The 27,361-nt window shown below is 46.3% G+C and overlaps 3 protein-coding genes across 3 annotated transcripts in view; 2 read left to right on the top strand and 1 right to left on the bottom strand.

The window, feature by feature from the left end:
- The window catches only part of MFSD2B (major facilitator superfamily domain containing 2B), an 8,995-nt gene extending 4,327 nt beyond the window's left edge, over positions 1-4,668 (top strand). Inside the window, exons 6-12 of the mRNA XM_010840685.1 lie at positions 1,664-1,754; positions 1,867-1,988; positions 2,419-2,502; positions 3,000-3,080; positions 3,275-3,384; positions 3,915-4,058; positions 4,433-4,668. Coding sequence (XP_010838987.1) covers positions 1,664-1,754; positions 1,867-1,988; positions 2,419-2,502; positions 3,000-3,080; positions 3,275-3,384; positions 3,915-4,058; positions 4,433-4,607 — 807 coding nt within the window. The 3' untranslated portion in view covers positions 4,608-4,668. The remainder of the gene's footprint in view (positions 1-1,663; positions 1,755-1,866; positions 1,989-2,418; positions 2,503-2,999; positions 3,081-3,274; positions 3,385-3,914; positions 4,059-4,432) is intronic.
- A 4,702-nt stretch (positions 4,669-9,370) lies between these two features.
- LOC104989029 (chromosome unknown open reading frame, human C2orf44) lies at positions 9,371-24,743 on the bottom strand. The gene is made up of 5 exons (XM_010840555.1): positions 24,635-24,743; positions 16,766-18,569; positions 13,957-14,074; positions 11,446-11,536; positions 9,371-9,700 (listed from the first exon to the last, which is right to left on the bottom strand). The coding sequence occupies exons 2-5, from the start codon at positions 18,548-18,550 to the stop codon at positions 9,601-9,603; spliced, it is 2,094 nt and encodes a 697-aa protein (XP_010838857.1). The 5' UTR covers positions 18,551-18,569; positions 24,635-24,743; the 3' UTR covers positions 9,371-9,600.
- A 2,225-nt stretch (positions 24,744-26,968) lies between these two features.
- The window catches only part of FKBP1B (FK506 binding protein 1B, 12.6 kDa), a 10,948-nt gene continuing 10,555 nt past the window's right edge, over positions 26,969-27,361 (top strand). Inside the window, exon 1 of the mRNA XM_010840554.1 lies at positions 26,969-27,145. Coding sequence (XP_010838856.1) covers positions 27,109-27,145 — 37 coding nt within the window. The 5' untranslated portion in view covers positions 26,969-27,108. The remainder of the gene's footprint in view (positions 27,146-27,361) is intronic.

The raw sequence follows: 27,361 nt of genomic DNA on the forward strand, positions 1-27,361 counted from the left end.
TGGTGGGCTGCCATCTATGGGGTCACACAGAGTCGGACACGACTGAAGCGACTTAGCAGCAGCAGCAGCAGCATCTATTTATCTGTCAAGTGCATCTTCTACTCCCCCTCTTCTTAAGCAAATGACATCACTGACCTTCACCAACATTTGAGAATAATGTTATGAGCATAGTGCCAGCATCATGCACCCATGGTTCACTGCCTGTAAGAAAACATTACAATGAAGTCCTGTGTAGAGATCCCCAGGACACCTGCAGCCCAGCTACAGAATGTGCTTCCGTACAGTGTGAAATGAAGCTGTAGGGCCCCAGAGAGAGCAGGGAGTCAATCTCCCCTTCCCATGGCCCACTGCCCCAGTCAAGAGATTGTCTGGATCTGGGTAGGTGAGAGGCTATGCCCCATTGCCCTCAAAGCCCATCATGGTGCTACGAGCCCAGGATCAGAGGGGTTGTGGCCTGCAGATTTACCTTCCCTGCTTCCAGGCCCAGGGCCCCCCGCCACAAAAAAAAATGAGAGTCAAAGTTGCTCACTCATGTCCAACTCTTTGCTACCCCATAGACTGTAGCCCACCAGGCTCCTCTGTCCCTGGGATTCTCCAGGCAAGAATACTGGAGTGGATTGCTATTCCCTTCTCCAGGGGATCTTCCTGATGCAGGGCTCAAACTCAAGTCTCCTGCATTGTAGGCAGATTCTTCATTATCTGAGCCACCAGGAAAGCCTCTACAAGGCCCCTCCCCAAAGCTTCTGGGTCACTGTCTAGGTGAGAATAGTGGAACAGAGGGTAGAAGTGGGGAGCAGGGTTGAGGAGCTCCCCTTGGGTGGGAGAGCAGGAGGCCAGGTGGGGCATAGGATGGCAAGAAGTAGGGAGTAGGAAGCTGAGAACCTGCCCTGCCTCGTGTCCTCATGGCTCACACTGAGGCTGTGAGCCATGGTGAGAAGTGTCCAGCGGCCTCTTGTTAGTTTCAGCTCTGCTGTCCCATAGACTGCACTTACCAAACACAAATTCATAGATAAAACCGTCCCGAATTTCAAGAGAGCAGAGCATTAACTCCCAAGTGCAGAGCTTTCTGAAAGTGGGACCCCTTACACCGATGAAGCTCTGCATCTCCCTCCTTCCTCCCCCACCAAAGGCAACCCCTATCCTGAACTGGGTGACTGTTACTCCCATGCAGGCCTTATATGTACTTTATTCCATATGTGTCTTTCTCTGAATGCTCGGTGGCACCGTTTCTATTTTCGACATTTTCTGTGTCATCGTACATCACACTGTAACTGTCTATTCATGGATCTGTCTCCCCCTCACCCCAAGCCCCTTACTGTGGATGCACAGGGTCATTTATTCATCACTGTAACCTCAGGGTCTAGCACACCGAAGACAGAAGCAATGAATGTTTGCTTTAAAAAAATGACAGAGAGGGAGGGAGGGATTTGACTCGTGGTTACATGAATGCCCACAGGAGGCACAGGGTCAGCGGAAGGACCATTCTGGGCCCTTAGATCTGCCCCTCCTGTGGGCTGATGGAGAGGAAGAGCACCCAGCATCCTTGGACTTGGACTGAGGGTCCCTCTGCTCCCACTGGGAGGCACTCCTGCCAGGCCCCTGGGTATCCCCACCTCCACGGGTTGGAGACATCACCCCTACTGAAGTTCTGTCCTGTCCACAGACTCGTCTCTACTTCATTGCAGCCACTGTGGTTGCTTTGACTTACCCAGTGTGCAGTACTTTGCTCTACCTGGGGGTGAAGGAGCGATCAGGTAGGTACAGGGCTGCAGACAGAGTGTGGAAGCAGAAGCTGGTCGCTCCTCTTGGGCATGAGTTTTTATTTTGAACTCCACCAATCCAAGATGTCCCTTTCCAATGTTACAGACCCCTCCACCCCAGCATCCGGCCAGGGCGTGGGCTTCCTGGCTGGGCTAGGTCTCACGGTCCGGCATCGGCCCTATCTGAAGCTGGTCATCTCCTTCCTCTTCATCTCAGCAGCTGTTCAGGTATGTCTGGCCAGGCTGATCCCCACTGGCTGGGCTCTGGCCATACTGAGCTTGCATAGGTTCAGGTTAATCTCTCGTCTCCACCATACCACAGGAAAACCAGTGGCTGGCAAGGGCTTGGCAAGGCTGATGCTGGGAGGAGAGAAACCTACCAGATCTAGTGGGACTGGGGCGAGTCAGGGCCCAGACACCAGGAAGTGTCTGGAGGGGTAAAGTCCATCCATCTCAGCTGTGCCAGGGGGAGACTAGGAATGGTGTTTAAACCTGTGTCGGGATAAAACTCCATTGTTGGGGAAGGGATTGCATGATGGTAGCAGAAACCAGAGCTTGGAGGCCCAAAGGGAAGGCCCAACTCAAGACCTCAGGCTTGCCCTTGATTTCTACATTTCTGCCATTTCCTGTACATGCCTACTTCCTGTCGACTCCTCAGGTGGAGCAGAGCTACCTGGTCCTGTTCTGTACACACGCCTCCCAGCTTCAAGACCACGTCCAGGGCATGGTGCTGACCATCCTGGTGAGGGGACATGGGGTGGTGGAGGCGAGAGGCCTGAGTCAGGGCTGTGTGGTCCTTGACATGACCTGTGTGATGGAGTTCTGGTGGTCAGTATTTTGGACTCTGCTTGGGCTTTTTGCTAAGATGATTCAATCGTGTCCGATTCTTTGCAACCCTATGGACTGTAGCCCACCAGGCTCCTCTGACCGTGGGATTCTCCAGGCAAGAATACTGGAGTGGGTTGCCATTTCCTTCTCCAGGGGATCTTCCCAACCAAGGGATCAAACCCACATTTCTTATGTCTCCTGCATTGGCAGGCGGGTTCTTTACCACTAGTACCATCATTTCAGCAGAGGGTGGAATTGGGGTCAGGGTCATAAAGTTCGTAAAGTTCAGCCACTGGTTCTAACCAAGGACAAGGTCAACGTCAAGTGTCCCACCTAAAAGCTGAGCATTTGAGAATCTGGCAGAGGCCCCAGCAGGGCTTCCTGGGCTATGACGATTCTGTCCGTTCACAGGTCTCTGCAGTGCTGAGCACCCCGATGTGGGAGTGGGTTCTGCAGCGATTTGGGAAGAGGATGTCGGCCCTCGGGATCTGTGTGAGTGAGGCAGGAAGCCAGGCCTGGGGTGGTGTTGAGGGGGCAGTGTGTTCTCGCGTCCTCCGTGTCTATCCCAGCGCCAGGCTCAGAGGGCATCAGTAAGGACTGGTGAGTGCGTGAATCCGAGAGCAGCTATGAGTGTGTGTGGGGCAGGGGTACAAGCAGAGGAGGCGCCAGCGTGTCTGTCTCCCTAGGCGATGGTGCCCTTTGCAATCCTGCTGGCTGCTGTGCCCATGGTGCCCGTGGCATATGTCGTGGCCTTTGTGTCTGGCCTGAGCATCGCTGTGTCCTTGCTGCTACCCTGGTAGGCCGGGTGAGGGGCACAAGGAGTAGGGGCCTCCCGTCCTTCCCAGTGGGTGTCCCCCCTTCATCTCAACCTGCGATCCCAGACCCCTTCCCCTGGGGACAGGCTCTCCCCCTTTCAGGGGTAGAGGCTGCCAAAGTGTATTGGGTAAAAAGTGAAAAGAAAGTGAAAATGTTAGTCACTCAGTGTGTCTGCCTTTTATGAGACCCCATGGACTGTAGCTCGCCAGGCTCCTCTGTCCATGGGAATCTCCAGGCAAGAATTCTGGAGTGGGTTGCCACACCCTCCTCCAGGGGATCTTCCCAACCCAGGGATTGAACCAGGTCTCCCACACTGCAGGCAGATTTTTTACTGTCTGAGTCACCAGGGAAGTACAAGCACTTTTACTGCCTGACTCTCTTTGGACCAGTCCTGGTGCTGGACAGTGGGGACCCAGGGGTGAATCTGACTCAGTCTTTGTCCCCAAGGAGCCCTCAGTTTGGCAGCTCCCGAAGAGATAAAAGACATAATTCTGCAGCCCCTGCCCCCAGGTCCATGCTTCCAGACGTGGTCGATGACTTCCAGCTGCAGCACCAGCATGGCCCAGGCCTGGAGACCATCTTCTACTCATCCTACGTCTTCTTCACCAAGCTTTCGGGAGCAGGCGCCCTGGGCATCTCCACTCTCAGCCTGGAGTGAGTCCCAGAGTCGGGCTGTCCCAGAGGCACAAAAGACAAGTGGTGTGCGAAGCGAAGGGCAAAGTCCCCCACCCGAGCCAGCCAGGGGCCACCCACGAGTCTGGGGAGTGTGTGGGAACCCCCACCCCAGCCGGAAGGGGTGCAGGTCTCAGCAGCTATACCCCTTCTGAAACCTCTACTCCCCGCATTCACAGCTCTCTCTGAACTCCTCCCCAGTCTGCCTGTTCCCTCACACTCCCTTCCTCCCAAATCAGTTAGACTGATTCGGCCAGAAAACAAATCCAAGTTTCAGGATAGGGTGGGGGTTGGGCCCATGGGCCCCTTCCTTCAGGAGGCTCTGAGCTGGATGCTCAGGGTGGGGGCTCCTCCAGCTTCGCAGGGTACGAGTCAGGAGCCTGCAGGCAGTCGGAGCAGGTGGTGGTGACTCTCAAGGTCCTCATCGGTGCTGTGCCCACCAGCATGATCCTCATTGGTCTGTGCATCCTCATGGTCGGCCCCACTCCCAAGGTGCCAAGTCGGGCCAACTCCCGCTCCCTGGGGAGGTAGGCACCTCACACTCATGGGTACACACCGCAGAGCACCTAGGGAGACGCGCAGATGTGCACAGTTCTCATGTGGACCTGATGTTCCACAAGCATGGCAGTCTTTTTTTTTAATTTGCTTATTTTTGGCTGCACTGGGTCTTCTTTGTCACGTGGGCTTTTTCTAGTTGCAGTGAGCAGGGGCTGCTCTCTAGTTGAGGTGCTTGGGTTTCTCATTGCAGTGGCTTCTCTTGTTGCAGAGCACGGGCTCTAGGGTGCGAGGGCTTCAGCAGTTGTGGCTCCTGGGATCTAGAGCCCAGGTTCATTAGCTGTGGTCTACGGGCTTAGTTGCTCTGTGGCATGTGGAATCTTCCCGGACCATGGCTCGAAGCCATGTCCCCTGTATTGGTAGGCAGATTCTTATCCACTGTACCCTTGAGAAAGTACAGTCAGTCCATCTTAATGGGCCCCAAACGGAATTCATCTTTGTTCTCCAATCTTGGCTCTTGCTGCATCACAATGAACGGCACCACTTTCCAGCCTGGGGGCTGAAACCCCGGGGTCATCTTCCACTCCTCCCCACACCAGCTGCCCTGAGCCACTCTCTCACCTTGTTCTTCCCACTTGGACGCACAGACCCCTCTGCCCTGGGGACAATCTGCTCACTGCCTGGCTTTCACAGTAGACTGTGGGGACCTTGACAGCTGAGGGGGCTGTTTTCATTTTTGTGTCCCATGAGCTCAGCCCAGAGCCAAAGTCCAAGCAGGCACTGCAGTGTCAACATTTCTGGTCAAGCAGATAGTCACAAGCTGTGTCCACGTTTTTGCACACGCTCAAAAACTTACAAACAAGAGCCCGTGTACAGGTAGAGGCCCACACAGGATAGGCCAGGAAGTGGCTCCATCATGGATCCCTCAGTGCTCAGTGGGGACAGCCTGGGACTCCAGCCCCTCATACTGAGATCATGCGCTGTGTTTGGGGAATGACACGTGGGTGGGGCCTGGAGGAACAGGACTGTAGCTTCGTTCTCAGGGTTGAGCAGGGGAGGAGTTGCTCAGGAGACAAGGAGCAGCCACTGACACTTCCCCGACCCCCGCCAACCCTCATCCTCCTCTCTGACTTTTCTTCTCTTTCCCGCAGGAGGACCAGCTACACTCTGGCTTGAATTTGAGACCCTGTGAGCCAGCACGTCAGGAGCAGCATCTTCTGGGCTCCAGGCCCCCCCTTTCAGCCCTTTGGCACCCCCGCCTCACCGTTTACACACAACCTGTCTTTTCCCCAGGGATGTGGAGTCTTCAGTGACTCTCCTGAAGGGAGCGGCCTGGGCTCCACCTTTCATGTCTTACCTGTTGACCTCAGGACATCTCAGAGAGGCCTGTGCCGCTGACTACCCAGCTCTGGGCAACCTGTGACCTGGAAAGCATTCCTGTAGCAACTATTCCTGGAAAAAGGAAGCCCCTGCCAGCCTGGTCTGCAGACTTCTGTGGGAGCACCAGGCCCACCAACCTGCTTGGATGGCAAAACTACCTGACAAGACAGACACACAGAATTCCTGTTTCTCCTGATGGTGCAGTGATCATCTAATGGAGAGGCTGACAGACAGCATGTGAATGGGCAGAGTGGGGACAGATGGACATGCTGCGATATCCAGGTGGAGAGGTTCACAGATGTAGCCAGAGAGGTCAGCAGACCCCAGACGGAGCGGATGGGGCCAGCAGCGGGGACAGGCTGAACAGGGCGTGAGGTGTTTCTCAAGACCTTTCCCCTTGTACAGCTCAGCTGATGACACTGTTTCTAGACGTGGTCACAGACTGATACTGAGCCACCAAGGATCAATCATATTTATGAACAAAAGTTATTTTTGTGGGAATACTTTTCTGAAAGTTCATCTTATAAAATCACAGGAACCACTATTTTCTAAAGGCCACCATGTCTTTGGGGAAGAAAGATCTACTGAGGTTTATTTTTTTCAGAAACAAATTAAAGGGTTTATCTTCTACTTGCTTGCTTGTGTGTGTGCTCGGTCATGTCCGACTCTTTGCAACCCCACAGACTGCAGCATGCCAGTCTCCTCTGTCCATGGGTTTCCCAGGCAAGAAGAGTAGAGTGGGTTGACATTTCCTACACCAGGGGATCTTCCCAACCCAGGGACTGAACCCACGTTTCTGACATCTGTTGCATTGGCAGGCAGATTCTTTACTGCTGAGCCACCTGGGAAGCTCTGTTTGAGTCTGTAAAATGTGACCGTGGCCAGCCTTCTCATCCCACCTCCTGGGAAATCTGTCTCAAGGAGGGAAGGGGAGGGTGCCTGATGTCACTTAAACTGGCCATGTTACCTCAGCCATGTGTCCCAGAATATCTGCAGTTCCTCGGACCACAGGTTCCCTGTGGGAGGAGACAAGGAGTTGAGGACATCAGCTAGGGCAGTGGACCATAGTAGCTTGTGTGGGTTTGGGGCCTGGGGAGGAGCTGGGGAACCCCTGGGGCCTTGATGCCCCAGCAAGTGTTCCTAGAGAAGCCTGGGTACCCACAGGGGGACCAGGAGGTGAGATCTGCCCCCCACATTCCTCCCCCACCCCCAGTTCTACCCTTCCCAAGCCCACTATAGGGCTAGGCCCCCTTCCACTTCCTCTTTAGCCCTCTGGCTGCCTCATAAGTGTGAGGTGAGACTGAAGGTCTAAGATAGTCAGAGCTCAGACACACTCAGATAGTGCTCCTCAGAGCTTAAAGCATTTGGCTTCCTCTACAAATGCTGTCTTTTCATACTGTCCATGGGATTCTCCAGGAAAGAATACTGGAGTGGAGTTCTTCACTGACTCAATGGACATGAATTTGAGCCAACGCCAGGAGACAGTGGAGGACAGAGGAGCCTGGCGTGCTACAGTCCATGGGGTTGCAGTCGGACATGACTGAGCGACTGAACAACAACAAATGTGTAGCAAGAGAAGGAACCTGACCTCAAAGAGAGTGCAGAGTGTGACCCGGTCTGTCTGATGCCTGAGCTTTCTGGGCCCGTAACACTGACAAGGGCATCTGATCCTTGAGGTCACAGGGCTCCAGAGAAAGAGCTGGGCTCAGCCTCTCTTCCTGATTCAGAAAGCGGCTGATAGGAAACTCTGTTCACCCCCTGCTCTGCAGAGGCACATACAGCACACACATACGTCACACATTGCACACTCACACACCCTACAGAACAGGTTTTTGTTGGCTTGCTTGTTTTTCTTTTGGCTGTACTGTCTTTGTTGGGTTGGCATGCTTAGTTACCCCTCGGGAACTAAGTTCTTAGTTGGGATCTTAGTTCTCTGACAATGGATCAAACGTGAGTACCCTGCACTGAAAGGTGGATTCTTAACCACTGGGCCACCAAGAAAGTTCCCAGAACAGTTTCTTAACACTGGACAATCACTGGCCGTGTGGAGACAGTACCAGGTACAAGGCAGTTTCTACCAGGTGGTTATGCAGTGCTTTGGAAACCTGGGCAATGCAGGTGGGATCAGAAGCTTGTGCTACTTTTGATGTTACTTCTATTTCCCGGGAGTGCAGTCTCCTAGGAAACCGAGTCGGGGCCACCCCAGGGGTCAAGTGTTGGATCTCGGAGATGGGAGGCGATCATGGGCTGACCAAAGGGTGTAATTCCATTTCTTCCTCATGACAGCCCTATGAAGCAGGTATTATCTCATTTTCAGGTGAGAAAATAGACTAGTGAATTAAGCAACTTGCCTAAGAGCAGTTAGAAATGGGAGAAATGGTTTTGTGCCCAGAACTGGAGATCAGATGCCCACCTCAGTGTCCTCCAGGCAGTTAAAACATCACATGTCCTTCTCCCCACACTTGTTCTGCCTCCTGCATTTTAGGTAAATCTATGTCAGCATCTATCCAGTCACCAAAACCCCTAACTTGGTCTCTCCTTAGTCTCCACCAACCCATTCCACACATATACCTAGTATGTATTGAGAGAAAAGTGTTGCAACGTGTGGGTTCTACCATTATCAAATGCTAGAAGTTGGGACTTCCTTGGTCGTCCAGTGGTTGGGAGTCTGCCTGCCAATGCAGGGACATGGGTTCGATCCCTGATCCAGGAGGATCCCACATGCCCCGAGGCAATTAAGTCTGTGCACTGCAACTGCTGAGCCTGTGTGCCTCGAACTTCTGCCCCGCCATGAGAAGCTACCACAACGAGAAGCCACCGCAATGAGAAGCTTTCACCCCAGAATTAGAGTATAGCCCCCGCTCAGCACACATAGAAAAACCCTGCACATAGCAGTGAAGACCCAGTACAACCAAAAATAAACAAAAAAAGGGAGGTTCCTGGTGGTCCAGTGCTTAGGACTTGGTGCTTTCATTACAGTGGCCTGGGTTCAATCCCTGGTCTGGGAATTAAGATCCCCCAAGCCCCATGGTGCAGCTAAAAACATAAAATAAAAAGTAGAAAAGAAGAAATGATAATTTACAACAATCAAGAGATAAGCATCTGGGGTGGAGTTACTTCTGTGGAGAAGGGTCCAGGAGGGGATACATAGGGAGCTTGAACGGTTCCTAGTATGTTCTGGCTCTTAAATTCGGGATAGGTGATTCACTTTATCATCATGCCTTCCTAATACTCTACATCTACTGCACTTACTAAATAATACCATACAAAACGTTTTAAGATTGGGGCACAAAATGAGATTTGTAAGTAATGTTTCTATGTAGAATATTCTCAATATAACATTAAACAATAATTTAAAGTATTTAGCTCTTCTCTCCCTGTTTCCTTCTCTCCCCAAAACAACAAATACTGGATTATCTTTTATTTATTTCAATGATTATATACAGTAGAGACCAGGGAAACATGTTTTGTATGAGAGCTGTCATGGGATCAGATTTGTTGGAAAGAAATAATTTATATCCTGGACTGTCCACCAGAAGAAATACGAAGACAACATATGTAAAAATCAAGAACATTCCTCCATACCAGAAACAATCACAAAGTAAATATTAAAATGGTCACACACACACACCCACACAAAAAAAACCATTCACAACAGAATTCTCCTGGGGGTCCAGTGGCTGGCACTCTTCGCTTCCAATGCAGAGGGCCTAAGTTCAATCCTTGGTCTGGGAAATTCTGCATGCCACCTGATGCACACAAAAATAAATAAACTTAAAAAACAAAAACATTCACAACAGCTGCAACAACCATTAGTGATTTTATTGAAGACTCATTCACAGGATTCTGACCAGCGAAACAATTGTAACATACACTCTGGGGCACCTACACAGATTTTGCCATCAGGTCCCCCAGACCCCGTCTTGAGGCTTCACAGTTGTGTGGTTTCACCCCACCAGATACTTCCTTCGAAAATGGAGCCAGGCCTCAGGCTGTCCTCAGCCACTGCTCTCCAGCAACTGATTCCAGACAAGTGGCCTCCATTCCCATTACCCGAGCAGCTCCTCTAATGCATTTCAACCGCAAAGTGGCTCTCGCCTCTTCCCTATCCCTGCTCCATCTTCATAAACTAGCAGACAGGAGTCCTCAAGGGTATAAGATCTTTCCAGATGACTTTAAAAGAAAAGAGAAGAAGCATTTGTGCTCCTATGCATCTGAGCTCCTATGGCTGCAACAACATACCTGCAGATGTGTTCTGACTAGTCACACATCAATCCATTTGTTACGCTGCAGTGCCAGAAGTTTATGACTCTGTGAAAAGTGGTGAGTCTATCTGAAGCTGGGATCAGGGCTCTTTCCACTAGGTTAAACTGGTGCTTTAGCCCATAATTATAAGAAACTATCTCAGATTCAGTGTAACCTTCAACTTTCTGAAATACTTTCTCTCACAGATTCTATGCTGGCCTGTAAGACTTGAACAGGGAGAACATAAAAATAGACAAATTAAGGTGGCAATTTAAACTAAGGGAGTTAATTACTGGGAGAAAAATAGGGCATTTTTATGATCCCCAAAATAGGAGATGAGTAACCTCTCAGGGAGAAAAACCTGAGTGACAACCGCACAAAATCCTGCCACAGGCCTCACCTGTGCTTGGCACTGTGCTAGTAACATCAGGACCTGCTTCAGTGGGGCCCGGGGGAGTCAAAGCACTTTAAGTATCATTTGAAATATGCCCAGGGCCAGATTTCAGGAGCTCCTGGACTTTTGTCAGCCAGAATTTTCTAGGGAAGTGAGAGGGTTAGGTTTAAATCCAACATCAGAACTACTTCCTGTTCTAGGTAGTCCTGGGAGCAGAAATGAATCGATTTTTTGTTTTCCTTTGAGCTCTGTGCATTCCTACTCATTGAGGGTAAAAAGAGACGCTGGAGCAGATGTTCTCCAGCACTCCTCACACTCAACTTGAAGCCAAGAAGAAGATCTATTACAATCTTGAGGTACCTTTTAAGTGCTTCTAAAAGCTTTAATGCCGTTTTGGGCAAGGGACAGAAAGCCTCAGAGAAACCATAAAACACAATCCATATGGCACCATAATATTGTTTTGTGCCGGGAATTCTGCCCTTAGACAAAACCACACAGTCATGAATACATAAATAACTGCTTTCTGAGCCATCTAACAAAGACTGGGCTCTGCTGCAGAGCAGGGAACAGCAGCCTGGGGGGAAGAGTGGCAGAGCCAGCCATGGCAAGTGCTTTACCTCCCAGCGGCACTGCAGACCTCAGCTGGGGAGCGTCCACCTTGGAAAACAGCTCTTGTTAGTAATGGCCTGGTCTGCGAGGCTGTTCAGCACATACTCTGCTGACAAGTATCAGACTACACTGCCAGTATGGTCAGAAGAGCCGGTAGTATCTCCGCTTTGGGGAATCCATCACTGAAGACTCCAAGAGAAGGATTGCTATCAAGGCTCTGAGGCAGAGTTTCGGAAGTCATCTGACCTGCCATCTCTTATGATTATTTCCTGTGTGGCTGTGAAAGTTAAGGGGACGAAGCCTTCACTGTCCGCACAGAGAAGGATCCAGTGAGAGTCTGCAAAGTAAAATAAACACACAGGCAATTCTAAAATAAACACACAAGCAATTCTAAATAAACATACAGGCAATTCAGGATATCCTGTCTTACTCAATAAAGAAAAATATCACAAATACAACTTTTTTGAGAGAAAGAATGTAGTAGTTGATAATCCTGAACCTGACCATCGCAAGACTTTACAGAGATGGAGGGGCCGGGTGAAACTTAGGGTCAGGTTCCATGGCAGGAATGGGATATTGACGACAGGTGACAGGTAGAGCTAAGGGACATGTATTAATGCCCGGGCTAGGCACTAAAGGGTCAGTGTCATGTATTTGAGCTTGTGTGTGCATGTGTGCATGCTGATGTTAGGGGTTGTGTATGGCGTCCCTACCTTTTCTAATGCCATCTAATAGTTTCTCCAGAAACTATGCGCAGCTGGCAATAGCAACTCTATGGAGGAAACCTCTATATTTTTGAGATCCATACCAGCCTCTAGACACCCAAGAAGGTTGAGCTGACTAGTGCCAGGCTAGAAGTGCCCAGATAATCCTAAATAGTTTGTTCTGCAGTAACCTAGGACCACTGGTGTAACACATACCTGGACTTTCTCTGGTTCTTTTGAGTCTACTGTGACCCTGTAATTTCACTTCTGAAAATCTACACTTTCCAAAAATGTATAAAATACAGAAAGGTTTTTATTAGTGTTATTGATGATAATGAAAAATTGGAAACCACTTAAATGTCAAAGAAAACAAGGCAAACTGAAATATGGTATTAAGAGTAAATACTGCTCATCACAAGGAAAAATTTTTTCTATCTATATGAGATGGTGGCTGTTCACTAACTTACATGATGTATTTAAGTCAAATTGCTATGTTGTACACTTTATAGTGCTGTATGTCAACTGTATCTCAATAAAACTGGAAGGAAAAAAAAATATGGTACATCCAAGATAGAATGTTAACCCAGTAAAAATTACAATTATCAAGTTGTATCATAAATGCATGTATCAAAATAGAAAAATGCTGATGCTATAATGTTTAGCAGGAAAAAAAAAAAGGAATGGAAAAAAAAAAATTTATGTTTAGTGTGTGGCTGTCCTGAAGACTGAGGCATAAGAAAACCACCATGTTCCCCATAGGATGGAACACAGGCATGAGTCAGTCCTAAGCCATCTAGGAGCGTCCTTCATGTGCGCATGTTTGCTGCATATTAAAATGACAGTTCCTAAACAGACATAGAGAAGAGACTTACAGACATGGGGAGAGGGGAGGAGAGGGTGAGATGCTCCTAAACAGACATAGAGAAGAGACTTACAGACTTGGGGAGAGGGGAGAAGAGGGTGAGATGCATGGAAAGAGTAACATGGAAACTTACATTACCATATGTAAGATAGATAGCCAACGGGAATTTGCTGTATGGCTCAGGAAACTCAAACGGGGGCTCTGTATCAATTCAGAGGGGTGGGATGGGGAGGGAGATGGGGGGAAGGTTCACAAGGGAGGGGACATATGTATACCTATGGCTGATTCATGTTGAGGTTTGACAGAAAACAACAAAGTTCTGTAAAGCAATTATCCTTCAATTAAAAAAAAAAAAAAATGACAATGCCTTTAAGAAATATTCTATGGGAATTTCCTGGTGGCCCAGTGGTTAGGATTCCAGGCTATCACTGCTGTGGCCTGGGTTCAATCCCTGGCTGGGGAACTGAAACCCCACAAGCTTCAAGGCACGGCCCCCCAAAAGAAAGAAAACAATAAGGTTCTACTGTATAGCACAGAGAACTATATTCAGTGTTCTGTGATAAACCACAATGGGAAAGAATATTTTGAAAAAAAGAATGTAGGAACTTCCCTAGCCATCCAGTGGCAAAGACTTCTACTGCAGCGGACAAGGGTTCAATCCCTAGCTGGGGAACTAAGATCTCAGATCTCATTCGGCATGTGGTGTGGCCCCAAAATTAATAAAACCAATACAACATTGTAAAGTAATTAGCCTCCAATTAAAACAAATAAATTCAAATTAAAATAAATAAATACATAAACAAATGAAAGAATGTTTGTGTGCGCACAGAGCACCCCCCTCAACACGAAAGAAATATTCTGCCATGCTTTTTACGTTTTAATGCAACTGGTATATACGAGGTCTTCTGTCATCTTCTGCAGTTGTTACATATTGCTTTGTAACTCTATTTAGTTTTTTCATGTGTGCACTCAGGTTTTGCAACTAGGTTATAAGTTCCTTAAGGGCAGAACCCATATTTTCCATGTGTTTCAGCACCTATAACAGGCCTAGATATACAATAACTATTAATAATACTTTTTAACTGTCTACTGAATCACTGAATGGTTGGTACACTTCATTTCATCACCAGTGACAGTCACAAAATTGAGGGAGGGGATGTCGGGTAGAGTCGCCTTCTGAATTTTACCTACCATGTAGCATTTCAACAAGAGAGAGGCCGAAAGTCTGTTGGACTGTGCTGAGTCTTAGCTTGCCATTGCAGAGAAGCATCATTCTTTTTTCAACAACAGGATGTACAAAATGAGATTTCTTCAAAAATAAAGATAAAAATTGTTAAACTGATTGCAGAAGCAATGGGGTTAACATTTCCTAAGAATAGAATGTACAGTTTAAAAAATTCTTATCTATTACCACTCTGAACTTCAGTGTTAAATAAGGAGCTTTTTGCTGCATTATTTTGCACAACTAAAGAATCAGACAAGCCACAACCCCAAATTTCCTTTTGCTCTGTTCCTCCCCAAGGTTATGTCTTTATCTTTAGGAACTGGTTTTTCTAGGATGAGACTAATAGCATTATAGGATGACGGATGGCAGCCTGAGAAAGATACAATCAGATGGTGAGGAAAAACTGCTCAGCTGTTTTAGAAACAGGCATACCTCAGAGATTTTGCAGGTTTTGGTTCCAGGCCACTGAAATAAAGTGAGTGTCACAATAAAGTGAGCCACATGAAGTTTTTTGGTTTCCTAGTGCAATGGCACCCCACTCCAGTACTCTTGCCTAGAAAATCCCATGGACCAAGGAGCCTGGTAGGCTGCAGTCCATGGGGTCGCTAAGAGTCGGACACGACTGAGCGACTTCCCTTTCACTTTTCACTTTCATGCATTGGATGCCTGGAGAATCCCAGGGACGGGGGAGCCTGGTAGGTTGCCGTCTATGGGGTCACACAGAGTTGGACACGACTGAAGTGACTTAGCAGCAGTGGCAGCAGCAGTGCATATTCTGGGCTTCTCAGGTGGCACAGTGGTAAAGAATCTTCCTGCCAATGCAGGAGACATGGGTTCGATCCGTGGGTCGGGAAGATCCTCTGGAGGAAGAAATGGCAACCCACTCCAGTATTCTTCCCTGGAGAATCCCATGGACAGGGGAGCCTGGGGTGCAGCAGTCCATGGAGTCACAAAGAGTCACACATAACCAAGCCGTGGAGGATGCACAGTGCATGTTCTGTAGTTAAGTATGCAACTGCATATGTCTAATAATGTACATACCTTAATTTTAAAATGCTTTATTGCTTAAAAAATGCTATCAACTGACAACAGATATATCTATATATCTTTAAACAAAAATATATAACTCCACAGTAATCAAATCAGTGTGGTATTGTTAAAGTTTTAGACAAAGACCAGTATTACAGTGGCTGCAGTAAGAAGTAACCAGAATTAGATCTCAGGATATGTAAGTTTATATATGAGAAATTTGGTAGATCAAGTTCAGTGGGATAAAGATGGATTTTTAATAATGTTGGTAGCGCAACTATTTATCTTTCAGAAAATTTTAATCAATGATTAAAAACATAAATGTAAAAACTAATGTTAAAACTAAAAAATAATATAAGAAAACATAGATTACTACACATCTATCAATTTCTGTAGAAAAACCTCTTGTAAACTGGTAACTCAATAGCGAAAAATGAGCAAAAGGCAATTCACACTCAACTGACCAAAAAACAGGAGGATATACTCAAATTCATTAACAGTAGTGAATTACCAGGGGCTTCCCAGGTGGCGCAGTGGTAAAGAACCTGCCTGTCAATGCAGGGGACACAAGAGACAGGGTACGATCCCTGGGTTGGGAAGATCCTCTAGAGTAGGAAATGGCAACCCACTCCAGTATTCTCACCTGCAGAATCCCATGGACAGAGGAGCCTGGCAGCCTACAGTTCATGGGGGTCACAAAGAGTCATCCACGATTAAGCATTCATCATAGCCAATAGTAAGGGAAAAACAATTAATAAAAGTGAAATACTACTTCACATTCATCAGATTGGTGAGGATGTAAGGAAAAGGATAGTCCCATATATTGCTGATGGGCATGTGATGATTCATTGTTTAGTAAAAAGTCTTTGAAAGGCAATCTGGCAACTCTATTAAAAGTAGAAGCATATACGTATTTTATATATATATATATCTACACACTCTTCAAATCTGCACTTCCACTTCTGGGAACCAAGCCAATAGAAATAAAAGTATGAATATAAATAGATACATACGAGAATACTATTACAGCATTATTTGGAGTGGCTAAGAACTGAAAACAAAGTGAATGTCCATCAACAAGGGAAGAACTGAATAAACAGAATACTCTCAGCATGAAGTAAAGAATACACCATATGACCCCATGTTTGTAAAACAAAGAGAAAATCACCACCCCAACACCTATATACCTATGAATTAGGCAAAGATCTGTGTAAGATTATACGAGTAGAAAGAAAAAATATGCAAGGATCCACATTAAGCTGCTGGCTAACAGTGGATTACAGGAAGGAGAAGCAGGGCCAAGTTCAGTGGGAAAGTATTCATGATAAAATAGATATTATATGAGCCCATTTAAATAATATTTTATGTTTGCATATACAGGCATACATAGATACATTAAAAAATTATAATGACTATAACCTTTCTTATAAATGGAAGAGAGCTTGCAACTGCATATAAGAAAAGGTCTTCTCAATGAAACAGCATGATTTAAGAATTTGTTTTCTAAACACAGATTGCCAGAATGAGTGCAAGAATTCATGTTTTCATACCATGCGCATGATAAAGTCATGGTGTATATTGCTATGTGGGCCTATCCAACCAACCTGAAAAGGTTTAACAGCTTGCCTGAACATAACATGCCCAGCTCAGTGAAGTTCAATTAGAACCCTACTGCCTCAACAATAAATTTCTCTTGCAGCACATATTGGCTACAGGAGCCAGTGGTAGCTCCCCCAGAGAAGTTACCTGGCAAGTGATGTGAACATAAGGCAGATCCTGAGAGAGTGGGTACACTGGAGAGGATTTCCTTCCATTGTGCAGAAAGTCACTGAGTTCAGAAAGATGTCGCTGCACTTCACTCAAGTTCCTAGATACAACTTCCAGTTCCTTAGACAGCTGGTACGTTTCCTTTTCCCGTTCTAAGTTAGGAGGTTCTGCGGTACTGGTGTGGGCTGGTGTGCCGCTGGGTCTGGGCGGTGTTACTGACCAGTTAACAGGCCTGGCATCTAGAGTTTCTAGGAATGTGGAGCCATCACAGATGCTGGATGCCGGACTTTCTATTTCTTTAATAAGGGTTCTTCCAGGCTGTCCACTTTGACTGCTGCTATTAGCTGTGAACAAGAGCCCTGTGCTTTGGTGACAAAAATCTGGTGAAAGATCTTCAATTAGCTTTTTTATATTTGTTTTATTTATCAGAGTACTGAAAGCAGAGTTACCACTTTGGTTTTCACTCAGTGTCACTGGAGAGTCTTCTTTCAGCATTACCTCTCTAACAATCAAACGAATCATATACTGGTCAGATTTTGAAGAAGGAAGAAATGCCGAGTCCATGGACTTTTGTCTTCCCACCAAAATTAATAGTAATTTATCTGTCAAGAAACATATGCCTTTTGGTCTTTCATTACTCTCTAACTGAATCTGCTGGATGTTTGGCATTAATAATGGAATGACAGAATAGATAAAAATTACATTAGATGTATTAGAAGCCACTGCGACTGCTTGTGCTTTAAGATTAAATGCTATTAGATCAGGAACCAGAATGCCTGGAATGATGACTTTTCTGTTGCAGGTAACCTCCTTCTCAAAGGTCAAGAGGACCAAATGTGAAGAATCCAGGCCAGTTCCTGTCAAGTAGTCTTTTTTTCTTAGACAAGTAAGAGAACTACCTTCAGATTTAAATCTGTTGAAGTGGATATGAGTTAGATCCAGAGGCTCAGAATAGGCGGACGACACTGGTGTTTCAGAATTTGTTTCAGAGGAAACTCGATCAGTAACTGGTAAAGCATGCAGGCAAGTGTCTTCACCACTAGGAGGAATGTCAAAAGTTCCAGAAGCATTTAACCCACAAATCTTATCCAGCGGAAGCTCAGTGGCTATAGCGACCTGTGAGTCCACAGTGGCTCTGATTGAACGCACGTAGCTGTCCACATCAAAGATGGGACAGAGGGAGCACCTGTGAAGAGTCTTCTGAGCACTGTCCCAAATGTAAGAATGTAGGCTGCTGCCTGCTGCCACCACCAGCCTCTGGCCATCCTGGGTCCAACATGCACAATGAATGAGGCCTTCAGTGCTGATGTCCACTTTGACTTGGGAACTGTCACAATGGATATTGTAGAACACGGAGACATCCCAAGCAGTCAACACAGTCAGGATGGCACTTTCTGGGTGCCACACACAGCCCTGGGGAAGGACAGGGCATGACTGTCTGATTTCACAGGGCTGAGACATCATCCACTTGCTTGTCTCTGCAGGGCTAGGACACAGCTGCCACACGATGACACACTTCTTGTGCTGGACAGCGAGCAGAGTGGGTGTGTCAGCTGCACCAGGCGGGGCCCAGGACACCCCATACACGTGTTCAAATTGTCCAAGGACCGTTGAGTCCCCAAATTTGGCCTCTCCACTGTGAAGCTGTAAATTGGTCAGGACTACCTGAGTCCCATCAGTCCAAGCAAGGCCGTGAATTGGGTGTATTGCTTGATATAATGCATTCAGTCCAGTCCTGAGAAGTTTTCCTTGTCCCAACTCCATCCTTTCTGATAAAGGTTCTCTGAAATAATCAAGAAGGAAAGTTACACCACGAAAATATAACCAGACAAATCCAGACAACTGGTTTAGCCTTTCTGTGAAATGTGAGACACGGCAAAACAGAGGAAATCAGGATGACTCGACTCTTACCGAATATGCAAAAAGACAATATCCTATAAACACACCCAGCTACTATAGGAATTTGATGGCCAAATTAGAAGGAAAGGAAGAGAATAAACATATCCAGAATGTGCCATATGTGGTGCTAGTTCAATTCAGTTCCATTGCTCAGTCGTGTCCAACTCTTCGACCCCATGAATCACAGCATGCCAGGCCTCCCTGTCCATCACCAACTCCTGGAGTTCACTCAAACTCATGTCTATCGAGTTGGTGATGTCATCCAGCCATCTCATCCTCTGTTGTCTCCTTCTCCTCCTGCCCCCAATCCCTCCCAGCATCAGTCTTTTCCAATGAGTCAACTCTTCTCATGAGGTGGCCAAAGTACTGGAGTTTCAGCTTTAGCATCAGTCCTTCCAATGAACACCCAGGACTGATCTCCTTCAGAATGGACTGGATGGATCTCCTTGCAGTCCAAGGGACTCTCAAGAGTCTTCTCCAACACCACAGTTCAAAAGCATCTGGAATTCAATACAATCCATGTAATGGTCCAGTGAGGGCAGCACTATTATTCTTATGTGAGAGACAACAGAGCTGAAGCTCTAAAAGGTTAAGAAACTTGCCTTCCATATCTTATAACAAAATACTTTCCAGATAAATTAAGATCCAAATGCAAAAAAATATGTAAAAAATATAAGAGATTTAAAAGAAAGACTTTTCACAGTACCATAAAAATACTCCAGCATGTATATGTATAAGGATTTACTATAGCATCTTTTATAAGAGAAAAATCTAAATGTACATCAATATGGAAATACATTAAAAAACACGGAAGCTCCATGAATAATGACACAGAAAAATCCTCCCCCAAAGCACTGAAATTCACAATATAACACATCTGGTAAGCTCCTATTTATGAAAAGAAATTCACCTCTCTATGTCTATAAACATGTGTTTGTATATATTTACATAAAGATGCAGAAGAAGATCAGAAATAACACATACCAAACTGTTCATAGTACATGCTGAAAAGGAGTGAGATGGGAAAAGAGAGACGGTTGAACAGTCTTTATTTTTGTATTTTTTGAAAAATTGTTTTTTAATTAGCATTTAGTCAAATAGTCCTTTTGTAATTGAAAAGTGAAACTAAACATTCAAATGTGAAAAAATAATTTATGAAAAGTTCTTGTGAGCCAGTTAAAAAGACAAAATTTTAAGTGGCTGAAGAATATCAACAGGCAATTTGGTATTACAAAACAATTATGATGATCAATAAACACATTCTAAGTGATGTTTAATCTTAGAATGTTTAATCAAAGAATTGTCTAATCATGCAGTGTCCATCTTCACCACTCATTCTCTTCTTAACCCACTCCAAACTGATTCCATTCTCACCTCTTCTGAAACAACTCCCACCATCCCACCAGTGCTACTCACGTCACTGAATCTAATGGATATTTTTCAACCCTGCCTGGTTTACTTAGCGTCAAAGACAGAACTTGAGAAGCTGTCTTCAGACTCTAAATCCAAAGAAATATATTCACCACCAAACTGGTAGATTTGATTTTCATTTGTCTGCATTTTTTTCTCATACCTTTTTGCTAGCTTTGTCCCTACTCTTAGAATCTTTTACCAAGACAGAAAGGTCTGTTTTACTTCTACACATGATGTCAGATTAAGTGGTTCTGCAGTAGCTTGCTAAATGGAGAAATATGTCCTCTGTCATAACTAATGAAGAAGGCTGCCATCTCAAACCCATTGGTCTTGTGTAAGATAATATATATACTTCCCTAATCTCTACTTATGCACTTTTAAAAGACTCTTATTGATAAATAATGCATGATACATTTTCCTGGGCAGAGAAAATTCCTAATAGGCCAATTATAGATCAAAAGCAATTTATATGGTATGTTTTAGGCCACCCAAGTTAGTCTAATGTCATTGAGGGTGTGTGTGGCCAGGGTTAGCCCAGGGTAAGAGTTTGTGAATAAGGCATAAACAAACTTGATAATAAAGTCACTGAAATTTTTTAGAAGAATTAATTTTAATATTTTTATCTTTAGTAACAAGAAGAAATCTGGTAAAAAATTAGAGTTACCATATGATCCTGCAATCCCCCCCACACACCTGGGCATATAGCCAGAGAAAACTATAATTCAAAAAGATACAAGCAACACAATGTTCACTGCAGCACTAATTATATACACACACACATACATATAACTGAGTCCCTGTGCTGTATACCTGAAACTAACATGTTATTGTAAATAAATCATACTTCAATAAAATTAAATTAAAAATAAAAATGAAGGAAATTTGGCCTATATTCCTCAAACACATAACAATAATTAGTCCAGGTTCTGACCACCTCCTGCCTTTAAATAGAGTAAGATAAGGAGAACTTCTCTTCACCCCAGTCTCATCTTTTCCACAGAGCCTGTACTCTTTGAGTGTTGGCAGAATTATCTTGAGATGTCCGACTTGGACTGTAGATGTCCTATGAACTGTAGCCCACCAGGCTCCTCTGTCCACGGGATTTTCCAGGCAAGAGTACTGGTGTGGGTGGCCATTTCCTCCTTCAGGGCATCTTCCCAACCCAAGGACCAAACCCGTATCTCCTGCATCTCCTGCATTGCAAGCAGATTCTTTACCTCTGAGCCACTAAGGAAGCCTGAGAAAAGTCACAGCTCCTGGTAATTTTGCATTTCTGCTCAAATATCTTTGATGAGTCTCCACAGTCTATACATATAAAAGTTATTACAAAATGGTTTAGCAAAGCATCAAAGGCCTTATATTTTCTGATACTGCTACACCTTTCCAACCTTATCTCTCTGATCATAAAGGGCCTGCTGAAGAATTTGGAATTTAGAGAAACCAGCACACATTCATGCAACATTGTACAGAACAGACCTGAGAAACTAAGAAGTTGACAAGTTTAATAAGGGTCCATGGGCAGAAACAATTGCAACACCGCAAAGCAATTCACCTCCAGTTAAAAATTAATCAATTAAAAAAAGTAATCAATTAATTAATTTTAAAAACGCGGGACACAGATAATTTGAATGTCAGGATGAGAAAGTGAGCCAAGCTTGTAGCTATGAGATACTTTTAAGACAACTGAAATAGATTATCAAGTGGAATGAGTGCTAAGGAAGAAAGGAGAATTAAGGACAACATACAAATTTTCAGCTTGGGAAATTGATGAACCATTAATCAGAGCTACAGAAGGCAGAGCATGCTTCAGAGGTAAGAACAATGTAGTGTGCAACAAGTTTAACGTGGGCTTCCCCGGTGGCTTAGCAGTAAAGAATCTGCCTGTAATGCTGGAGACACAGGAGTTGCAGGTTCAATCCCTGGGTTGGGGGGAATCCCCCGGAGGAGGATCTGGCAACCTACTCCAGTATTCTTGCCGGGAAAATCCCATGGACAGAGGAAACTGGCAGGATACAGTCCACAGGGTCGCAAAGAGTCGGACACGATTGAAGCAATTGAGCGTGCATGCATGTGCTTTATTTAAGATGTTTATAGGGTAGGATTGCACCTTAGGCAGTCAGAGGGAGTCACTGTTACAGAGCTCGTAGTAAAAAGATCAGAGAACCAAGAGGACAAAGGTGAAAGACCTTCAGGTGTACCTCAATTATTTTGTATCTTTTAAAATATTTGCCTGAAGCTAATGGTATGTACACCTGTTAGTCTCTCCACCCTCAGATGATACGGTTTCTCAAATCAGGAACCCTTATTCCTCTACAAAACGAAAAGCTGAATGTATTCATTCAGGACAGATAAGGCCAGAACCAGGATCTGGTGTTCAGTCTATAGCCATTTAATTCTTCTGTTTCTAATCGTTTTTAAAGACAACTCCTGGAACTTCCTTGGTGGTCCAGGGGCTAAGATTCTGCACACCCAATGCAGGGGACCCAGGTTTAGTCCCTGGTCAAGGAACTAGATCCCATGAGCTGCAACTAACATGCAGCACAGACAAAAAAACAAAAACAAAACTAAGACAATTCATAGTGACAGTCAAGGGGCTCAGGTGAATTGGAGCACTTCCAGTAAGTTTAAAGTTATATACTCCCCAACTTGTTTTTCCAAATTTACTGTGTTTTCATTATAAAATAATTTCAAGTTCTTTACACTTATTGTTTTAAATTAATACATAAGAAAGGTCAAAAGGACCTAGAAATTCTCATATTGAGTGAAGTAAGTCAGAGAAAGACAAATTCCCATATCAGTTCAGTTCACTTCAGCTGCTCAGTTGTGTCCGACTCTTTGCAACCCCAAAAACCACAGCATGCCAGGCCTCCCTGTCCATCACCAACTCCTGGAGTCTACCCAAACCCATGTTCATTGAGTCGATGATGCCATCCAACCATCTTATCCTCTGTCGTCCCCTTCTCCTCCTGCCCTCAATCTTTCCCAGCATCAGGGTCTTTTCCAATGAGTCAGCTCTTCCCATCAGGTGGCCAAAATATTGGAGTTTCAGCCTCAACGTCAGTCCTTCCAATGAACACTCAGGACTGATCTCCTTTAGAATATGACATTGCTTATATGTAAAATCTTTAAAAATGGTACAAATGAACTTATTTACAAAACAGAAATAGAGTCACAGATGTAGAAAACAAACTTGTGGTTACCAGGGAGGAAAGAGGGGGTATACGGGGAGATTGGGATTGACATACACACTGCTATATACAAAATAGATAACTAATAAGGACCTACTGTACAGTATGAGCCTTCCCTGGTGGCTCAGATGGTAAAGAATCTGCCTGCCATGCAGAAGACTCGACTTCAATTCCTGGATGGGGAAGATTTTCTGGAGAAGGAAATGTCAACCCATTCCAGTATTCTTGCCTGGGAGGCTACAGTCCATGGGGCCACAAAAGACTCCTCAAAATGTAGAAACTGAACAACTGTATAGCACAGTGAAGTATTCTCAACACTCTGTAATCACTTAATTGAGAAAAGAACCTTAAAAAGGGTGGCTATATGTGTATGTATAACTGATGCACTTGCTGTATAGCAGAAACTAACACAACATTGTAAATCAACTATACTCCAATAAATTTTTTTTAAAAGGTCAAAACGTAAATTCACACACACACACTCAAATTCATCGAAAGAAAATTATGACTGCAACCTTCCAGACATTTTTCTATGCAGTTGATGTTAAACTTTTTCACTCATACTGCACCATTTCATTGGAGAAGGCGATGGCACCCCACTCCAGAACTCTTGCCTGGAGAATCCCATGAATGGAGGAACCTGGTAGGCTGAAGTCCATGGGGTCGCGAAGAGTCGGATACGACTGAGCGACATCACTTTCACTTTTCACTTTCATGCATTGGAGAAGGAAATGGCAACCCACTCCAGTGTTCTTGCATGGAGAATCCCAGGGACGGGGGGAGCCTGGTGGGCTGCTGTCTATGGGGTCGCACGGAGTCGGACACGACTGAAGCGACTTAGCAGCAGCAGCAGCAGCACCATTTCATACCACGATTTTTTCGCTTCACATTATATTAGGATTTTACCCATGTTATTTAAAAGCTTTATAAATTACTTTTAGAAGCCACTTCATACCACTTTTCCTCACTGTTGAGAAAGTGCCATAATTTTTCCTCACTGGTGAGGTACCTGGTTATAGCCAACTTTATCTTTTTACAAATATCGCTGGGATAAAGGTATTTATGCATAAAGCATGTTTATTTTGAATGGCTTCCTTATGATATATTTCCAGAAGCGTCACTCGTGAGGCACAAGTAATATATTCTCTGGTTTAAACCCACCCCCTGCCCGTCCGCATCTGCCAGCCCTCTCACATGGCCCCCCTCCATTCTAGCCATCTTCTCCGCACACCTGTAACCCTTCCTCGAATCCGCGTCTGCCAAAGTGCAGATCCCTCCTCCACTTCCGTCCCCGCCCACCTGGCCTCCCCTACAGCGGCCAGGCCGGAAAGCAGTAACGACAAAATACCTTTGGTCTCACTGCCCCACAGAAAATCAGTTTCCCGCGGCCTGCGGAGCTCACAGACCTCGGATCCGAAGTCCCAAAGCAGATTCCGGAAGCATCGGTTCCCAGAGCCCGGTAGGTAAGCCGGGCTGTACAAGCTCGGCAATTCCCCCTGCCTATTGGCTATTGTTTGTGTCCCGTTATGAGACGGTCCTCCCCATTGGCCAATAAGCTCGGGGTTTGGCGCACAGACCTCTGGGAGTTGTATTCCGCCTGAAACGCCATCGAAGGTAACACTGCTACTGATACCGTTCCTCACTTGAGAGGTTTAGCGGTTTCCCCCGCATATTTTCGGTCCTCGTAGTCTAAGAAGGAGTCTGGGAGCCCTAGAATCAACACGGTTTCTTAGCTTTTCAGGGAAGCAGCGGGGAGGGGGAGGTAGAGAAGGAGTTGAAGACCTCTAAAATCTCAGAAAAATGTTCTCCATACACAAAATAGGGTGTATGTAACTGACTCCGCTTCATGGACCTGCCCTAATTACAAACCGCTATTCTACACTTACCCCAAAAGTGCCTGCCCATAGCTACAACTCACTAGGCTTAAAGCCAGCTATACCCCTGCCAGATTCTGGGCCACGCCTTGGGGCAGCTCATGGGGAATTTCAGATCCTGACCCTCAAAATAGTTGATCATGTTTGTTGAACACACAGCCAGCCCTCCTTCTGATAATCTGAAGTCCGTGCCTTGACCATCCGGGAGAGAGGGGAGTGCGGAAGTGGTGCGGAAGTGGAGAAGTAACACCTCTAGAGCTCGCTCTTCTTTGCTCAGGCTTTTCTTCCCATGCCTGTCTTCCTGCTCCACTTGTCAGAACCATACCTTCGTATCAATTTTTGCATCAATGCATGAAGAGAGAGAAAAAATTGAAAGTTCCGTTCATTTTTCAAATGTTTACCTCCTCCAAAAAATACCTTTCTAGATTCCTGGGTCTCCTTTGGAAGGAGGTGAAGGGTCTGGTAGAAATCATTCATTCATTCATCCCACAACTTAAATCACTCCAGGCGGTAACTGTTCGTGTCCTCATCACAGCCTGGATTCCTCCAGGACAACGATTCTGTCTTAATTCGGTTGGTATCCCCAGGGTGCAGTTCTCTGCCTTGAAAGGCTGGAGGCCACCTGTGCCTACCTAAGAACTATGCAGGATGGAGTATAGGGGTGTAGGTGGGTGGGGGAGAGTCAGTAATTACTGGTTTATTTTCCACCAACCTCTTCCACCACCCCCACAACTTGCCCCTACAGATTCCAACAGCCTAGCTGGGGTAGGTACCTCTCTGGTGCTTCCATGACGTTCTGAACTCTATGGCAGTGAGTGCAGTTAATTAAAGTGTTGGTTTAGTTGCTGGCCCTCTCCACCTACCTGTGAGACCAAGTTGACTGCTCCCCCTACCCACCCCCAGCTTAACACAGAGCTGTTGTTCAGTTGCTCAATGGTGTCCCATCTTTTGCAACCCCATGGACTGCAGCACTCCAGGCTTCCCTGTCCATCCCCCAGAGCTCAGAGCTTGCTCAAACTCATATCCATTCTGTCGGTGATGCCATCCAACCATAATGTCCTCTGTCGTCCCCTTTTCCTCCGGTCTTCAATCTTTCCCAGCTGGTAAAGAATCCGCCTGCAATGCGGGAGACCCGGGTTCGATCCCTAGGTTGGGACGATCCCCTGGAGAAGGGAAAGGCTTCCCATTCCAGTACTGTGGCCTAGAGAATTCCATGGACTATACAGTCCATGGAGTCGCAAAAAGTCTGACAACTTTCACTCACTCAATCTTTCCCAGCATCAGGGTCGTTTTCAATGAGTCAGTTCTTCACATGAGTGGCCAAAGTATTGGAGCTTCAGTTTCAGCATCAGTCCTTCCAATGAATATTCAGGCTTGATTTCCTTTAGGATTGACTGGCTTGATCTCCTTGCAGTCCAAGGGACTCTCAAGAGCCTTCTCCAGCACCACAGTTAAGCATGAATTCTTCAAGGCTCAACCTTCTTTTATGGTCCAACTCTCGCATACATACATGACTACTGGAAAAACTATAGCTTTGACTATAGTAGGTGCTACATAAATGTGTTGACGGATGGATGGATGGAGGGAGGGAGGGAGAGAGGGAGGGACAGATGGGTGGGTAGATGCACTAGTGTCTGCATGCCTTCCTCAACATCTTCCCCAATCAGTGGGTTAATGATCGTTAGCCTGGTCAAGCTCCGGAGCAGTCGCTTCAGGGTCGCTCCCCCCCGGGCCCCGCCCCGGTCGACCCCACCTTTCCGCGCCGCTCCGCCCCGCCGCTCCCTTCCGTGTGGCCCCTCCCTGCGCAGGTCCCGACTCCAGCCGCACCTCCTCCGACTCTGCAGTGGCGGCGGGGAGGCGAGCCGGAGTGCCAGCGGGCCAGGGCCGGAGCCGAGCCGGGGTCGGGGCAGCAGCTGGGACCCTCGGAGGCGGGGCCAGTGGGACCGCGATGGGCGTGGAGATCGAGACCATCTCCCCGGGAGACGGTACCGGGTGGCGGGGCAGGGGGAGGAGGAGGGGTCTCGGGGCGGAGCCCGGTGGGGGGGTCCGATTCCGAGGTGGCGCGGAGGGGTGCTGAACAGGGGGAGCGGGCCTAGGATGGGGGCAGCCGGAGATGACCCGACATGGGATTGTTGGGGGTTCTAGCAGACATCCTTCGCCATCCCCCTCCGCGCTTGCTCACCTAGAGGAACGAAGGCGGA

This window comes from Bison bison, unplaced genomic scaffold, assembly GCF_000754665.1.
Source record: "Bison bison bison isolate TAMUID 2011002044 unplaced genomic scaffold, Bison_UMD1.0 scf7180017864145, whole genome shotgun sequence".
Taxonomy (NCBI): Eukaryota; Metazoa; Chordata; class Mammalia; order Artiodactyla; family Bovidae; genus Bison; species Bison bison.

What these genes read in the sequence shown, in the direction of transcription:
- LOC104989029 (XM_010840555.1), bottom strand. Translation starts at nt 18,550, where the DNA reads ATGGAGTTGGGACAAGGAAAACTTCTCAGGACTGGACTGAATGCATTA. An exon ending in ATGTTCACATCACTTGCCAG is followed by an intron (nt 14,075 to 16,765) that starts GTAACTTCTCTG and finishes TTATTTTTGAAG; the next exon opens with AAATCTCATTTTGTACATCC. An exon ending in ATAATCATAAGAGATGGCAG is followed by an intron (nt 9,701 to 11,445) that starts GTCAGATGACTT and finishes TGTGTGCATCAG; the next exon opens with GTGGCATGCAGAATTTCCCA.